General features: G+C 53.9%; 5 protein-coding genes across 5 annotated transcripts; 1 reads left to right on the top strand and 4 right to left on the bottom strand.

Moving 5' to 3' along the window:
- Positions 1-46: 46 nt before the first annotated feature.
- On the bottom strand, positions 47-1165 carry PG998_002788 (uncharacterized protein; the record flags this gene model as incomplete). Its single annotated transcript, XM_066869606.1, has 4 exons — positions 47-500; positions 571-671; positions 794-928; positions 992-1165. The coding sequence occupies 4 exons, from the start codon at positions 1163-1165 to the stop codon at positions 47-49; spliced, it is 864 nt and encodes a 287-aa protein (XP_066738021.1).
- Positions 1166-1808: 643 nt separating this feature from the next.
- On the bottom strand, positions 1809-3521 carry PG998_002787 (Quinate permease; the record flags this gene model as incomplete). Its single annotated transcript, XM_066869605.1, has 3 exons — positions 1809-2300; positions 2366-3287; positions 3352-3521. The coding sequence occupies 3 exons, from the start codon at positions 3519-3521 to the stop codon at positions 1809-1811; spliced, it is 1584 nt and encodes a 527-aa protein (XP_066738020.1).
- A 4064-nt stretch (positions 3522-7585) lies between these two features.
- PG998_002786 (Nucleolar protein) lies at positions 7586-9439 on the top strand (the record flags this gene model as incomplete). Its single annotated transcript, XM_066869604.1, has 5 exons — positions 7586-8146; positions 8275-8593; positions 8655-8851; positions 8911-9120; positions 9173-9439. 5 exons carry the CDS (start codon positions 7586-7588, stop codon positions 9437-9439), a joined length of 1554 nt encoding a protein of 517 aa, XP_066738019.1.
- A 2247-nt stretch (positions 9440-11686) lies between these two features.
- On the bottom strand, positions 11687-13639 carry PG998_002785 (proteasome regulatory particle subunit; the record flags this gene model as incomplete). The annotated part of the gene is made up of 3 exons (XM_066869603.1): positions 11687-11830; positions 11894-13227; positions 13345-13639. 3 exons carry the CDS (start codon positions 13637-13639, stop codon positions 11687-11689), a joined length of 1773 nt encoding a protein of 590 aa, XP_066738018.1.
- A 1585-nt stretch (positions 13640-15224) lies between these two features.
- PG998_002784 (uncharacterized protein) lies at positions 15225-17050 on the bottom strand (the record flags this gene model as incomplete). Its single annotated transcript, XM_066869602.1, has 3 exons — positions 15225-15413; positions 15505-16815; positions 16928-17050. 3 exons carry the CDS (start codon positions 17048-17050, stop codon positions 15225-15227), a joined length of 1623 nt encoding a protein of 540 aa, XP_066738017.1.
- Between the last annotated feature and the right edge of the window lie 340 nt (positions 17051-17390).

The following is a 17390-nucleotide window of genomic DNA, read 5'->3' as shown; positions in this document are numbered from 1 at the left end:
CAGTTATAGTCTATGCTAATTACTTAATTGTGTTACTTTCCCTTTATTAAGATAAAATAGCCGATACCTTCTCGTATACGCTAAAAACAATTCCTCCACTTAAGACCAGGCGTCCTAGTCTCATGCTGCTCCCACTCCACAGCCCTCTAACACCGCCGGTGGATATGACGCTTCGAATTGCTTCCACGGTCCCGGCACCTCGCGCAGACTGTGCCCTGGTCTTGACCGTGTCCAAGGGCTGCGTTGCATAGACGGTGATGACGCCAGCAACCGCCCCTGAGGCGAATGCCGTCAGGCTGTTCTGTGGCAGGTCCCTGCTTTTTGACATTTCCTTCAGGATATTGTACGATCCCATACGAACTGCTGAAGTGGCCGACTGCTTCGCCGTGGTAGAGAGCAGGCCTCTGTACACCTCGCGTATGCCTTGGTGTCTCAGCATTACTGACAAAGCGTGGGCGCCACCCTTGTACTGCCTCTTGCCGGACTTTGCGTCGTCGATTCTGTGTTGAAATTCATGGTGAGTTCCGTGCTGGGCTTGGAGGATGCGCGGACGTCGGACTGTGCACTTACAAGGCTGTCTTGATGCGCTCGGTCGGGGTCACTGCCACGACGCTCTCCACGGCACCCGCAGCCATGCCTGCGAGTATCCCTCGGGCCGGGGACAGCCTCCCCTATCGTCTTTCAGGAGGTTCTTGATGGAGTCGAAAGACAGAAAGCGAACGCCTGCCTTGGCGGTCGTACCCTGGAGGAGACCAATCAGTAAATGATTTCACCTTGACTTCAGGGGACTTACCAGAATCAAGGTCGAGCAACCCGTGTATATCGATCGAAAGCCATGCTCCCTGGAGACCTGGGCCAGAACAGCAAATGGGTTTTTGGAGCCGCCAGATTGCAATTGAGCCCGTGTCTTGGCGAACTCAAATGGGTACTGAGCGCAAGAGATCTCCCATAAGTCACGGCACCAGTCGGGTCAGAGCAGGTAGCCACTTACAGTTGTAGCAGCTTCTACAGCTCCTGCGAGACCTCCTGCGGCCAAGGACACAATCGGGGATACTTTGACTATGATAGCTGGCGAAGATGATTTGGTGTTCCCGGGGATGATAGGGTTCGTTGTCGTGAGCCCAATGGGCCTGGTCATTGCTGGTGCGGTAGGTGAAGAAGCCATGGCCGGTCAATCTATCCATCAACCCAATCTCCAAAAGAAACAGAATGAGAACAACAATGGAACAACCGTCTATTGCTATAGAGACGAACAGCTTGGGTAAAACTCTCCAGTGTCTCGTCCAATTGATAGCTTGCTACCCGTCGGGTGTATGATACTACCCGCGGCAATCAAGCTGGCCAATCACGATCCTTCCCGCGCAGCCCAGTACTATATCCACCACATGGTCGGGACGTTAGCCTCCCGCGGAACCCCACGATCGATGTCATAGCCTCATTTTGATGGATTCGGCATCACCTGGACCCACGACAGCACTTGGACGTCCTCGAAGGCGTCCCATGGAGGTATGTATATTCTACCGCCTTCGTAGGCGAAAGCAGCGCACGCCGGGCTCGGAGCCACGCTGGGAAAAGTCGGGGAAGCGGAGCAGCAGTGCCATTACAGGATTTATAATTAGCCTCAATTAACTTCACTCTTCTTATTCGACACTCAAATGGGCGGGAACAAAAGGTTTGGAGCAAGATTATTTTCTTTTCAATAGCTATCACTTTCCAAAATAATCAACCGCCAATCGCATTCCGCGCAGGTTCATTACTACAAGTCCTCCGCTCAACGCCTACCAACCGTCGAATACCGCGAATAAATATTAGATCGTGTGTGTGTCTTTCTGGTCTTCTAGGTGCGCTGAGGAACCTTTCTCTTCTGTTGCCTGAAGCTCGGAGGCAGTGACACCGTTGGGCAGCCCAAATATGATGTCCATGTCCTCCATGCTACGACCCTTGGTCTCAGGAACACAGAAGAACACCCAGGGAATAGCGATGGTTATGAAAGAGGCGAAGACGAAGTAGGTACCGAAACCGATGTTGTTGATCATGTAGGGGACGCTCCTGGCGATAACGAAGTTGAGGATCCAGTGGACGGCTACGCAGATGGAGACGCAGATCGAGCGGATCCGGAGTGGGAAGATCTCGGAAGCGTAGACCCAAGGGATTCCGGCCCAGGAGAAACACCAGCCAATGGCGTAAACGTAGATCATGGCGATGCCCAAATAGCCGGCCGGCGAAATGTGACTCGAGGTCCCGGGTGCCCCGGGAGCTTCGATCTTCACATAGGCGCCAATGTACCACATCGCACAAGCCTAGGCAGAAATGTCGTCAGTAAGTAAAATCGCAAGATCATGTTCGTTGCTCAACAACCACGTACCATGATAGAACTCCCGCACATCAAGTTCTTCCTACGACCGAAACGGTCAATGAAGAAGTTCATGGCGGCAATTATAGCAACGAATCTGACTAGCCCGTAAATACCGGTTGCGAAGAAGGATGTGTCCGAGCCCACTAGCCCGATGCTTTTGAAGATGGACGGCGAATAGTAATTGATGGCGTTGGATCCTGCCATCTGCATCAAGACGAACATGACGCAGCCAATGTACAGCCGCTTCAAGTTTGCCGGCTTGAGCATCTCGTAAAATAAGGCACGGGGCCCATCCCCTTCCGTGAGCATTGCTTCCTCGTCCAGCTGTTGGAAGATACAATGAACCTCGGCGAGCAGATACGGATGATCGCCAGGGACCCCCCGAAGCCATCGCAACGAACGCACGCACGCGTCGCGGCCCTTCTTTTCAGCCAACCACCTGGGCGATTCCGGGATCAAGAACAGGCCTGCCATCAATAGGCACCCAGGGATCAGTTGGACCGCGAAGCTGATGATCCATTGCGCCGAAGTCGAAGGTAGATTTCTCTCCAGTCCGTAGTTGATCCAAAAGCCCAACATTGTACCCATGGACACGAAGACCTCGTACGTCCCCACCAGACGGCCTCGGATGCGCGGTGGGGATGCCTCCGCGATATAGAGAGGGACAACCATACTTGCCGCGCCGACACCGACGCCTCCAATGGCTCTTCCCGCAAACATCATAGCCCGCACGCCGCCTGCACCGGTTTGGAGCGCAGAGCCGAAGAGGAAGAAGGCCGCTGTGAGGAACAAGGAGGACCGTCGTCCATAGTGGCTTGCGAACGGCCCGGCCGCCAAGGAACCAACAATGCACCCGGCCTGCAGGAGCGAGACGACGTTGGCCGAAAAGGCAGCCTTCTCCGACTTGCTTGCGTGCTCGAGCCCGAAGTCCCTAGAACGAAGAGGATTTGTCAGTACTGCAGCAGGGCAAGGGCGACAGATGGATCACCACCGACCTTTGGAAAGATGACAGTTCGATGGCCGTGCCGATGAATCCTAGGTCATAGCCAAACATGAGCGCGCCCATGCTGGCAATGACAGCCAGGACGTAGATCCGGGGGCCGTAGGCCGCCTTGGGGATCTCAATCTCCGGGTCGACGTCGATCGTGGCCCCTCGGTGACGCATGGTCGGCAGATACTTGAGAGACACGTTATATCTAGAGGTTGAAGTGTACTGTATCAGACGGGGGATCTTGAAACACTTGGCCACACACACTCCTTGGGTTAAGAACTCAGACAAAGCCAAGAGGAACGGAACTATTATACCACTCCGGGGCGATACGTGCGGGTCGCAATAGCGCCGTTTGCCCCGTGGGGAATCTCTTGGTCTATAGGGGGCTCGGGAGGGCCATGGTGGAGAATGAGGAAGATGCTTTTTACCGTCCGTCTGCCGCGCGGGTGAGGTTGTGGATAGAATGAATCGCTGCAAGCCTGGTGCGACATTTCCTTCCCGCGGGAGCTTTCTTCCCGTGGAAATCTAAAGCGGAGTGGGGCCGGTATTTAGTCAAGATAAGTATGCTCCTTTCTGTATTCAGTGCCTATATCCATGACCATCTTTCGTCGTTGGCCTGGCTGGTGGCATACGCTACGGTAGTCTTGACTGCTATGCAAGTGGGTTTAGCCACAGACCACCTTGGAAAGAATACCGTTTTTCAGAATGCATCATACGTCTTGACTATATCATTCTTACTGGGCCCTCTTGTCAGCTTTGTGGTTGTGTCGTTGGCATTTTTACGGTCTTTATAAATAACTTGCTGGTGACGATAACCTACTGGAAAAAGCGGTCGCAGCACATGGCTTGCGCGTCGGAAGATGTGCAATTGGGTTGATGGATATGACCATTTCCTGCATTGAACTAGCTGCCTGAGTACTGCCTAGATAGTGTCACCGGCAATATGACGACTCGACGATCATGTTACCGCATTCACCGAGAGCTTCGTTCTGTCTTGAGTCAATTTCTGTTGCACCTAGTACTCCTCCATATAGATGGTTGTAATGCAGTAACCGATTCATGTAGGGCTCGATGCCGGGTATGGTACCTTGACTCTCCAAGTAGGTGAGCAATCCGGCGAGAAAGTTGAGGGCAAATGTAGTGCAGTCGTTGGTAACATACTCGTGCCTATCGGGACACGATTGTAGCGCGATATGCCTGAGCCTTCGTTCGGTCATACACACACGGTATAGTTCGTGATACCGGCTGAACCTCATGTTGGTAGTCTTCTGCGGTGAAGAACCAACGCCATGGTGTCATCCACGCCTTCGGAGAAGCGAAGATGCAAAAGTCTTATTTGTGTTCCAGAGAAGTCGCTATGCTCATAGTCTCGATAAATTGTTTCGAAAGGTGTGTCCGCATTGGATCTGTCATCTCACAATATGATGGCTGCATGGCGACTAGGCTTTAGGTACGCAAAACCGATATGGTAGCAATGTGCTTGATTAAAATCGCCAGGTGCTAAGAAGGCTTCAAGACCTGTCGTTTTTTGATGATAAATGGACGCAGTCCAGAGTATGTCATCTCTATCGAACCCCTCCGGGTCGTCCGCGATTCCCCAGCCTCTGCTTCGGTCTTGGCTGTAGCTGGCGAAAATAGATTCAAAGGCACTCCAAGTTGCTTTGTTTGGTTTCACAAGATGAAACCGCCAACGAGGAAATATGTTTGTGAAGACGGGAAAGCAGAACTCCCGGCGCCAGGCGCTGTAGGCAAGGGCATCGTTGGCGAAATGCCCATCAGTACCCTGTGGCCACAGGAACCTCAGCTGGTGCGCCAAGAAGTCAACTTTCCAGTTCAAAAAAAAGCGCTGCATATGCGTGGCAACTCGAGCATCCGACCTCGCCAATTCAAAGCCATCCGAAAATTTGTCGTGTACAAGCACGAGCCCGAGCCCATTCTGAGCCTGAGGCTCCATGTCGCAATTCGAAGCGCAGTACTAAGGAACACTCTCTGCGTGCGGCCACGATTGATTATCCGTACCAGGAGGCACAATGTAAAATGATGGCAGTTACACGCGAAGTAGTCATATGGGTCTAAACGTTCGATGATCCACCTCGCGATCCTGCTGATCTCACATGGAGAGTAACTGGTTTGTCCAATATGGTAGGCCAATAATGGGCCCCCTGGCGCATCTTTGTAGGTAAGATATCCGAGCGAGAAGGGAGTCGAGACGTCTACATCATCCAATCTTGTGCTTGGTTTATCGGTGTTTCTGCCCCTGCCCGACGGATTCTCAAGCCCATCTGCAGTCCGAGTTCCTAACCTGAGGTGATAGTAATGACCATTACAAAAGACAGACCAGTGGACCATGGACCGGGTTGTAATGCGGGCTTTCATACATGGGCGACTGACCACAAACACATCGAAAGCGTCAGAGGTAGGTGTTGCAGGAGGAAGACCCCGGTGCAGAGGTTGATGCAATCGTACTACGGCAGTGAAGGTAATGCCACGAATGCGGGGGCCACGAATAAAAGGATTCAGACGCACATATTCCCTGGGCAATTGATATATATGGGGAAGTTCGTTTTTGGGGCTGGGTGTGTCTATTCGCAGCTGCGCCAGAAGGTCGGTATTCGATTGTCCACCAAACACTTCCTCGTTTATGAATTCCTCGACTTTAGCCGAAAGCTTTTGATTCTCCATAATATAATAGTGTCTTCAGTGTTCGGTGTCAAACTAGCTGCAGTGTATATTGGATTGAGGCTTCAACGATACTGTTACGGTGACCTGCGCGAGACGGTGGAGCGCGGGCTTGTCATGGTGATTGACTTTGACCAAGCGATCCTCCAGCCAGCGCCCGAGTGCCGGCAGGTGTCAGCGGTCAGGCTGAGGAGAAAACAGGGTGCGGAAGCGCTCGAGGGTTGTTCTCGGAAACAGCCTACTCTACTCTACAATTGTCTGCAGGCAGCGTATCTGGTGGCCGAGATGGGGGCTTCGGGGGATGCTGAGTTGCCGAAGAAAAATAGCAATCCCATACATCTAGGTACCATAATCACGTGCCATGTGAGATGCCAAGTGCCTTGGTCAATATCCCGTTAGCCACATCCTGGGGTGACCTGCTTCTGTCATGGCTTTTTAAACCCCGGAATATGGATGACACGCTGCCCGGCTTCGGAGAGTTGGAATATATTGCACTCAGACTCGTCGCAGATGCAGTCAACAAGAGTCAAGATCATTCCGTCAAGCAAACACATAATGAGCACTCAGCCAGAGCTTTACGAACGACTCATTCCTCGTCACATTCCGCCACGGAGAGGTATAAAACATTTTCGAGAGAGTACTAACAGAAGCCCCCCAAACGCCCTGCGATAAACCATACAACTCGCAATAACTTTCACTCCGTAACATATTCATCAACGACGCACCTTTCTCTCGCACGCTACAGCACACTCAGTCCATCCAAAATGGGTATAATGGATGCATTCTGGAGGATGCTGGGGTACGACACCCATCAAGCCGTAGAGCAGGTCAAGGTCCGGACCAAGACCGTCGACGACCAGTGGACTCATGTCTCGAAGCCCAAGAAGATCCCCGAATTCGAGAGCCAGTGGGTTGAAGTACGCCAGCCGAGGAAATAAGCACAAGAATGAGCGATACCGAGAGTCTCATCTACGTCTTGGATGTAATGGGGTGGGTATCTCGTCCGGCTAGATAGAGGACCATCGGATGTGGCCGCTTGCAGTCAAAGCCACATTGCGCTACCTGCAGCAGCATTCTTGTTGCCAAAGTCGTAGCTGGATGCCAGCTTTCGACGAACAAGAGCTATTCAATTGAATAACAGCTCTTCGCCAGTCTGCATTGCTCAATAACGTTCATTTGATCCCGGGTTTCTGTGAAAAGTCCATGTCGAGTAGGAGGCTAGTTGACTCAGTTCAGGGGGTTAACGCCTAGAAGAGCCACAGGACAGCCCCACCAGCCACTGCAAGGCGATAAGACAAGAGAGAAAAAAAGTCGCTTATCGGCGGAACATCTTAGGTTCCGTGCTATCGGCAATGCACCAATTCAATTCGCGGACTCGTATCTTTTGGTGGGGAGCTCTAGAATCTCAAAAAAACTTTTGGAGCAGAGCCGGAAAAAGTCAAGTGTAGCAGCCTCTTGCGTCGAGCTTGCCTTCCCAATTTCAAGCAACGACAACAACCCAATTGTTTCCTTCCCACGCGCCCCAATTGGCCGACCTCGCGACAGGGAACTCTCTCAAGATGACCAAGATCGATTACCTCCTGCACGAGAGTGCTCTGGGCTATGCCCTCTTCAAGGTCGTCCACCAGCAGGACACGGTTGGTCTGCACCTCAAGGATGTCCAGGCTGCCCAGACCGACCTCGCCAAGTTCGGCAAGATGGTCCAGGTCCAGGCCTTCGCGCCCTGGAGGAACGCCGCCGACGCCCTCGAGAACGTCAACAGCGTCTCCGAGGGCATCATGACCGACTACCTCAAGTCCACCCTCGAGATGAACCTCCCTTCGTCCAAGAAGAGCAAGACCACCATCGGCCTCGCCGACAAGAACTTGGCCGGTAGCATCAAGGCCGTCTTCCCCGGCGTCGAGTGCGAGACTGGCGACACTAGTGATGTTGCTGCCGATCTCCTGCGCGGCGTCCGCCTTCACGCCCACAAGCTGCTCCAGGGTCTCGAAGAGGGAGATGAGCAGAAGGCTCAGCTCGGTCTTGGCCACGCCTACTCGCGTTCCAAGGTCAAGTTCAACGTCCACTCTTCCGACAACCACATTATCAAGGCCATTGCCACTCTCGACAACATTGACAAGGTGAGTTGGCCATTTCCCCCTGCCTGGCGCATTGCCGCGAGCAAAACCCCACAGGAGGCCCGCGCGTGGTTTTACGCGATATCAAAAACGCCCTTTGAAATGAGCAACTGCTGACTCTGTCCCTCAAGTCCCTGAACTTGTTCTCTCAGAAGGTCCGCGAATGGTACGGCTGGCACTTCCCCGAGCTGTACGCCATCGTTAGCGACAACATCACCTTCGCCAAGCTGGCGCTTTACATCGGCAACAAGACCACCCTGTCCGAAGACAAGCTACACGAAGTTGCTGCCCTCGTGGACGATGACGAAGAGAAGGCCACCGAGATTCTGAACAAGGCCAAGATTTCAATGGGTCGCGACATCAGCGCCACCGATATGGAGAACGTTTCGAACTTCGCCGAGAAGGTCGTCAAGCTGTCGGAATACCGCCGCACTCTGTTCTTGTACCTGAGTAAGCCTACCCTGTCTGTAAACTGTCAGAAGGCGCCGTGACTAACCCCGACTCTCTACAGGCGAGAAGATGAACACCGTCGCACCCAACCTGGCTGCTCTTTTGGGCGATGTGGTCGCTGCCAGACTCATCCAGAAGTCCGGATCATTGACCAACTTGGCCAAGTACCCCGCCTCTACTCTGCAGATTCTTGGTGCTGAGAAGGCGCTGTTCCGTGCCCTCAAGACCAAGTCTAACACCCCCAAGTTCGGATTGATCGTATGTTGACCCGTTGCTGCAATGTTTTGCCCGGCTCGAGACTGACACGCGCTCTACAGTACCACAGCACATACATCGGAAAGGCCGCCCCCAAGGACAAGGGCCGTATCTCCCGTTATCTTGCCAACAAGTGCAGTATTGCCAGCAGAATCGATAACTTCTCCGAGAACCCCTCCACCAAGTTCGGTGAGGTGTTGCGTCAACAAGTCGAGGACCGCCTGGAGTTTTACGCCACTGGCAAGAAGCCCCAAAAGAATGCCGATGTCATGGTAAGATAATCCACACTCGTCGACCAAACTACCTTTTGCTAACTCGTCACAGGACCAGGCAATGGCGGACATTCTCGGCAGTGGCGAGAGCATGGCCATCGACACGGAGATGATTGATGCCCCTATCCCCGAGTCGGCTGGAAAGATCGAGAAGAAGTCTAAGGATAAGAAGGAAAAGAAGGAGAAGAAGGAAAAGAAGGAGAAGAAGGAGAAGAAGCGCAAGCAAGCCGACTCGGACGACGAGGAGGAGCCCGAGGTTGCGGAGGTCGAGAAGAAAAAGAAGAAGAAGAAGAGACAATCCGACGTCTCGATGGCTTAAGCTCCTGTACGCAATATGGAGTTCGGGTTCACAAGGGTTGACAGGTGTGCTTTGCATGGCTCGGCGTTTTACGGATTCTCTTTTTGTTTTTGGCTGTCTATGTACAATTCGATGGGACCATACCCGTTTATCTGTTGACACCGTACTGCTTTTGAGTTGGGCTTTCGGGCGATATGGAGTATACAGAAATGTTATACGACAAGTTCTCTTCAAACACTCTTCCACCCACGTGGTCACCGTTCTTCCCAGCCAGAAGCGAGCGCCGAAGCTGCTTGCCCGATACCCCTGAAGACCTTGGTTCCTGACTTGGTCTATTGACAATGCAGCTATCTTACTATATACACATCTATACCTTCAAATCATATAATGTCAAATTGCCGCATACTTTCACCGCCTCCGTGTGCGCCCAATGATGGAAGAGTAGTTTTGTTAACCATGGCTCGTGAAGCTCGAAGAGTAGACGCAGATGAGAGGACCCGAGGAGATAGGGGATGTGAATCACGCTTTCTATTCTCAAACGCCAAAGTGACTACCTGAGAAGCCAACCGGTGGGGAGCGTGGCGACTCCTTCGGATTGTAGACCAAGAAGTCGGCGTGGTTCTCCATCACGCTCAAGGACGAACAGTCCCGCGGCACTTCGATTTGGCTGGGGCTTGCAGATCGCCATCCATGAGTGTGGTCTTCAGGCTCCGGTTCTGGAGTTATTCTTCCCCAAGAAGAGCCTGCCTTGCGAGGCGTCGGCGGAAACGTCATACCAACGCATGCTCAGATAACAATCATTTCCCCCTCCTCCGTTCAGAGTGTGCTTTCTCTCTGCCCGTAAGCCAACTGGCCGACCGAGCCACAGATTCCCACTGGTCGATGGGGAGTGTGTGTGAAGTTAAGAAGAGCACAAGAAGCACCTCTCCACGCGGACTGGTTCGGGACGCCGTACAGCTGCTGCATCCCGACGCACGGGTGCGATGAGCCGCGAGAGGTATTAGAGCCTGTCTTGCGCCCCCCCTTGGTGGGCGTCCTCCAGCTCGCTGCCCCCGACGAACGTCCGGACGGTGTTCCGCCATCGGGTCGTCTTTGGAGGAGAAACAAGGCGGTGGCGTTGACGATGTGACCCACGCGCGGTGGCTGCTGTGGACAGACCAGTTGTCTTCCCCAGCACGGCGGAAATCCTGCTTGATGTGGTTGATCCATGGAGGGCGGTGCAATCTCGTTCGCTTTCACGAAACGCGCGCGTGAAGAATATGAACTTGGAAACAAGGAAAGGAAGAAAAAGGGGTCGGGGGGTCGACTTGCTTCGTAGGCTCTCTCCTTTCCCGCTCGAATGAATATCTTCTACTTCCCCCTTCACTTTGAAACGCTTCTCCCCCATCCCGATGTAAGAACGACTCGCCAGCCAAAGCCGTATATTCCAAATGAAAGTTTTGAAACTATGGCTCTCAACCTTTCTCAGAAACGCAGAAGCAGGAGGCTCTTCACCATGTCCAACGCCGGATTCCAAAGTCACCACTTTCCCCAGCCGACCATGGCAGCTTTTACGAGAACGCCTGGGCGACTTTGACATCCCTTGTGTTTTCAGACATGGCATATGCGAAGGAGCCTCGTTTGCCAGCAACTAGTTACATACACACACTGCATCGCCAAGAACTGCTGGGACTACTTGCTTACCAAGTACACAGGCTTTGCCGGTCTGTATTGATGAACAATTTCAACACACCCAATGATCGTCTGCCGTGTTACCGCGTCGGCGACCAGACATCGGCCAGACATAAACGAGCAAGATCACCATAGCCGTATACGCATCGAGGCCGCCTATCACCATCCTGGAAGCCAAGGTCAACGGAAGTCACACCCCCCAGCAGCGGTCCGTCCGCAAGCATCATGCCAATCACAAGAGTCACAGAGAGGGCGATCCGAAACTTGCGACGAGCAACCAGGAATAGCATCAGCAACACGAAGAAGGCCCAGCAGTCGAGACCCCCGCCATTAGCAAAACCGACACATTGAATCATCACCCAAAACGGAATATCTTAACATCTGATCAGAACTGGTATGCATTACATGTATTTGACGACCTCATCCAGCCGCCGAGAGTACCGGGGTTCAGTCCCCCCAAAGACATGGCGACGACCTAACAGCCCGGGGAAAAAGCAACGCCCAGGCCCAGAGAGCCCTCCCCCTCTTCCATGCCCCCCAGGAAAGAGTACAAGGTCGTAGTGGTTGTGTTGTTGTGTGTGTTTGTGTGTAATAAATCTACATGCCATCAAAGTCGCCGCCCAGGTCGTCCTCGTCCAGGTCGCCCTCTTGTATTTCCTTGGCCATCTCCCGCTCGCGCTCGCGTGCCTCCTGGGCATTCTTCAGCTCGAGACGATGTTGGTTCATGGGGAAACGCATAGCCTAAATATCAATGTTAGCAAAAGCCGCCCTGTAGTGTATAATACTAGGATAGTCAAAACATACCTTGACGCTCTCGTCGTGCAGGGCGAGGCAGGCCCGGATACGGTCGTGGAAGGCCTCACCAGGCTCCCGGGTAGCATAGACATCGCCGACCTCCTTGCTCTTCATGAAGCCGCGCTCGCGGTCCAGTGTCGCCTCAATAACTCCGTCGCGGATGGCCTTGGCCACAATGTACTCTGCGGTCTCTTCGCTACCGAGATGCAGGCGGATGCAGATATCTCGGAGGGAAATGCGGCTGTAGCTCAAGCTCATCATGCGGATACCCGTCTTGATGACGTTTTGACGCAAGCGCAGGACCAAGCTGTATGTGCTGTCTCGGCGGAACGTGTCGGCGTGCTCGGCAATCGTGGTCTCGAAATCCTCCAGGTTACCCACCCGCACGGCTTGCACGAGCAGGAAGTATGGGTGCAGAGCTTGCTCCATGTTGTCGGCACGGAACGTAGCACGCTCGGGGATGTCGCCCATCAGCAGCTCCACGACCAGCAGGAGCTTAGTCGCAGTCTGAGAGAAGCCGAGCGCACACTGGCTGGCAGGGGCCTTGCGGGTGGCCGCCGTCAAGTGCTCGTGGGCCTCGGTGTAGCGCAGCTGGATGGCGCGGATGCGGCCCAGGTAGTACAGGAATCGGGCAACCTGGTTGTTGGCGGCATTCTCGGGGAACTGGGTGTGCGATACAAGCAGGTCGGCTTGTGAGATGTGAGATGTCAGGAGATAGCTCCGGAGAAGTAGCACGATAACTGAGGCCTGGGTATCAACATCCTTGCGCAATATCGCGGTGCGGAGGGCCGCGAGTAACGTAGGCCGGAGGGTGACGACCGGAGATTGAGGTGACGGGGCTTGGGGCGTCAGCTGCTCGCAGAACAGGGAGAAGTAGAAGTAGACCTTGGCCGAGAGGGAATCCAGTGTTCGTCTGTTAAGCGAGTGGATGCGCTCCGAGAGGTACTTGGAGAAGTTGGCACCCTGCTGGAACTGCTTGGTGTCGAACATGTAGACCTGGACCAGGATGGCCAGGAAGACATCGACCTCGGGGATGAGCTCCTTGTTGGTCTCCTTATCCTTCTTTGCGCCGTTCTTGGCCTTGGGCTCGCTGTCGATTTCCATCTCGGTTCCAGTCGACTGGCGGCCGAGCGGCACGTTCTCGCGGCCGATGGCGGACAGGAGCTGCTTGGCCACCGAGGCCGATGGCGAGGTGGGAGGGTACGACTCGGCAATGACCTGTGCGAGGATATCGGGGTTAAGGCGCTTGCGGAGGGACGAGATGGAGCGCAGAGCTCGTAGGGAGAATCGGGCATCGAACAAAGCTACCGCTCTATCGAGAAGGGCAAAATTGCTCTTGATGTCTATCACGCGAGTGGGAGGTACATGTTAGCGTCAAGACTCGGGGGTTGGCCAAAGCCATCAGACATGAACACTCCATATATGGGCAGTGCGATACAACAACGGCAGGGAAGAATTACCTGAGATGGTCTGGGTGACGGGGTCGACCTTGACCTCGAGTTCCTCCTCCGTCTTGTCGGAGTCCTCCATGTTCACATCGCCCTCGGCATCGGCCGGCGGCGGTTGGGAGCTCTGCTTTGCGTTCTTGGAGGGAGGGACGACGACGGTCATGTCCTCGCCTTCCTTGGCGGACCCCTTCTTCACGGGCTTGCCCTTTGCTGCTGCCGACGACTTCTCGCCATCCTTGCCGCTGTTCTTCTGGACGCCGTTCTCAACAGGTTTTCTGCCGTTCGAATTAGGTGTTTTGCCAGGCATGTCGGCGGCCGGGGACTGGGTGATTGATCGAAGAGCTGCTTTTGGTTTTATCTGTCGGAGGGGTGCAAAGCAGACAGAGGCTGGGCTACCAGGGGTTGGGGGCTGTTTGATAACCGAAACGAAGGAAAGAAATAAAATGCGTTGACGATGCGGGCGGGACTTGGGGGTGATGGAGGATGGGGGATGGATGTGTGTGTGTGGACGTGATGTGATGGATTGAGGTCCGGCTTTGGTTTGCTACTGCTCGTTGCTGATGGCCGATGGTAGCTCAATCAATGTTCCACGTACAGCACGTAGCCTAGAGCCTAGCCCGACCTACGCCCAAACTGATGACCTAACTCGAGGTCACTGGTACACTCGTTAGGGCCCTTTTGGGAGGTGCTGCGTGCTGCGAGGAAATAAGTGGCCTGTGCTTGCAGCGGGTCTGGCCGGGCTCTCTCCCAAGGTTTCAGCAGCCTCGTCTATCATTCATTCATTCCATCAGCCATCCGCGCTGGCTGAGAAAGAGTGACGTTGGCGAAATGCTGCCTTGAGCTGCCTATCTACAGTGGGACCCTGGCTCCCGCGGCATCCCTGTACAGTACTCCGTAAATGCATGAGGCTTTCGCGGATAGGGCATTGGCCAGGAACGACAAGAATCGTGGTGTTTTGAAGAGACGTTTGACGATTCATGTCACCCGGCACCAAATTTCGTAAGGGCAAATTTCCACGCCAACAATTCGTGCTATCGGTTGCATCTTGTCATTTACCTACTTACTCGTGTCTGCGACGTGCCATGTCAATATACAAAGCAACCACACCCATGATATTTCAATCACAAAGGCCAAGTACATCGTCATCATTATCATGGCGGAATTGAGGGCATAATTGCTCAAGCCCCGTATAATGTATCTTCTTTCTCATTCAGCACAACATACAACAGCCCTGATCTAAATGCGGTCCTTGACACCACCTAACACGCCACGAAAAGAAAGAAAGAAAGAAAGCAAGAATCTCGAAACACCCCCTCGGGACGCCCTCGCTATGCAATTGCCTTGGCCGATAAATGAATGATGATGTAACAGTAAGAACGAGAGGAGTACAGGCTTTCAGTTCAGCCAAGGGATTTCTTCTTCGACATCTTTCCCGCAATCAACGGCAATACCACCGCTGCAGCCGTGTAGTGAAATTTTATTCTGTGCGGACGGACTTGGTTCATCCGATACTGCCTCCTTATCGCAACATCGTAATGTTACATCTAAAACACCGATAATCTAGTTCCGCTGGCGTGTATCGCCATTACTCTTTCTTGTTCCTCTTCGCCAGCCGTGACGACGCCTCAGCATCATCCGCGGGACGTTTCCTTTTCCCAAACATCTAGTCAGGGCTACTACATAGACACCACGAAACCGTCCTGCAGGTCCAGCATGCAGAGTCGGTAAGAAGACCCTACATCCTCGTCCTCTTGCCTCCGGGACGCTGGATCGAGCCGGCGGCTGACGAGGCGGAGTGGAGCGACTGCAACGACCTCGCAGCATGAAGGACTTTGTTGGCTGGGGACGGGGGGCGGCCGTGACTTGGACTTGGACGACGAGGCCCCAGAATACTAATTCTTGTTACCTGGCCGCAAGTCCTTAATCTCAAACTCGAGCTTATCGCTTTCGAAAACGTGACCAGCCGGCTTCTCGGCTCCCGTGTAGAGGTTGTCGATGCTGTGTTGATGGAACGTGGCCGTTTCGTTGCAGTGCAGGATATGCGGGAGGCCAGGGGGTTGGTGAGTCTGAATATACCATATCTAGATGCATAGTTAGCTTTACACCCCTAGAGATATTAGCTAATTAAGAATCAGAGATTACTTACGAAGGCTGGAATTTTGGAGCACACACAATGGCAATGCTCTCGGGTAACATGACCTGGTACCCAGCCTGGGTATGGAGGTCGCGACTGCTCATGAAGCACGACTGCGTCGGGTGGGTATGGATCCAGCCCAGCATCAGGAGGTCCTCGGTCATGCAGTAATCGAATAGATCACCCTCGTTCTCCGTCTCGCACGTGTCGGACGTGCACTTCTGCTCAGGAATGACTAAACACTTGATAAAGAGCGCATTGTTAACTGCAGTGCCGCACAATATGCCGCACATCTCCAGTCCACGTCGCGTGTTGTCGGCAGCGATGCGCAAGAACTCCTGCCTCAGTTGACCTGGGAGGAAGATGGAACGGATGGGTTCCCCATTCTCCAGATACGCAGCGGGCGCAAAGGTTAGCCTCTTGGATGACGGCGGTGGCGAGGCAGGCATCTCTGAAATCTTCGGGGGAGGCTGTGGTCCATCCTGTGGTTGTGTGACTAGTAGGGACGGCGGTGGGGTGCTGTAGAGCTCCTTGGACGGCCGCTCTGGAGCCTCCAAATCGGCAGTGAATTCCTTTGGCGGCGGTGGCGGCGGGTGATTCGGAGGCTCCGGTCGACTGACGTAGGGCTGGGCCTCATAACTGACCGGCTGGGACTTGGATATCGAAGGGTAGTTGTAGGCAGCCGGAGTGCCCTGGTAAGCGGCCGTCTCGGCCTCCATCTCGCGTTCCCCTCTACTCATCTTCTGGAGGAAGTCCTGGATATGTGTGTCATCCGTACCGTCGAGCTTCGTCCGAGTCAGCTCCATCTGCTTCCGGAACAAATCATCATCCTCGGCCTGTTTCTCTGCCAGGTCGTGTGTCCAGTTGTCCCAAAATCCGGCCGTCCGACGTTCTTGCTCCTCCTCGGCCGAGACGCCAGCCTGGCGAGTGGCTAGGCGACCAGCATCACGCCGCTTCATCTCCCGTTGGGCCAAGACCACGGCAAGATCTTGATGTTCGCCAGCATCGAGGACGCGGCCTGCGGCCGACAGGCTCGGATCATGGGAAGCGTGCTGCTCGTATGGTGTCCTGGTCCGCTTGCCCTCGCCCTTCAGCTTCTCGCGTCGCTCCTTGCGCTTTTCCTCGCCGGCTATCCATTTGTCGTATTCGTTGCTGATTATGGGCTTGATCTTCTCCAGATTGGCGATTACGCTTTCGATTCCGTTTATAGCCTTCTTAAGCTGGAGCCTGCTATCCCTGTCCTTCTTCAAGTCCGGGTGCTTCTGCAGGTGGTCCATCAACAGCAGCGTGTATCGCATATACATCATGTAGGCCTTTGCAAAGTTTCCATCGCGGAGGTAGGCTTCGGCCTGGGAGGAAACATGATTGTCAGCGAAATGTCGTCAAGGCGTACAGGTCTGGGGACGGGTGGCGGAAAGGAGCACATGGGAAGCCAAGGAGCAATTGGGGATAAGTACTTACCTCGCGATGAAGCATATTGGCAGTGCGCAGCCATGACTTTAATGGCACATTAGGGTTGAAGGCAAATACTTGCGCCTGCTGGGATATCTCCTTCACGCTCAACGGGCGCTGCAAGTCCCCCATGTCGGCGGCAACCCAAAACGCGGCAAAAGCGAACAAGGCACACGTCTAGGCAGTGGCGTGTAGGCGCAGGGCTTCCATCTAGGAATAAGATGAAGAATTAAAGAATGGTGGTAAGGATTCGCCCAATTGCTGTTACTATAAGGGGGGGCTCGATTCGGTTCGCGACGCAATCTTGACTCTCAGTAAAGCATCTGCCTGCCGCCCAGGCCCTCTGATTACAAGGTGTGGTAAGTCGCAAGTCATGCGCGGCCGGTAGTGGGGAGTCGTGGATCGGACGGAATGGCAGCGAAAACAAGAAAAACGGATGTATGAGTACAAGGATAAAGAAGTATGTGGCTGC

The sequence above is a fragment of the Apiospora kogelbergensis genome (genome assembly GCF_038363985.1).
Source record: "Apiospora kogelbergensis strain CBS 113332 chromosome Unknown utg000001l_segment0_segment0, whole genome shotgun sequence".
In the NCBI taxonomy this organism is placed as follows: Eukaryota; Fungi; Ascomycota; class Sordariomycetes; order Amphisphaeriales; family Apiosporaceae; genus Apiospora; species Apiospora kogelbergensis.
The sequence above is the reverse complement of the archived record's forward strand: the minus strand, read 5'-3'. Positions and strand labels throughout refer to the sequence as shown.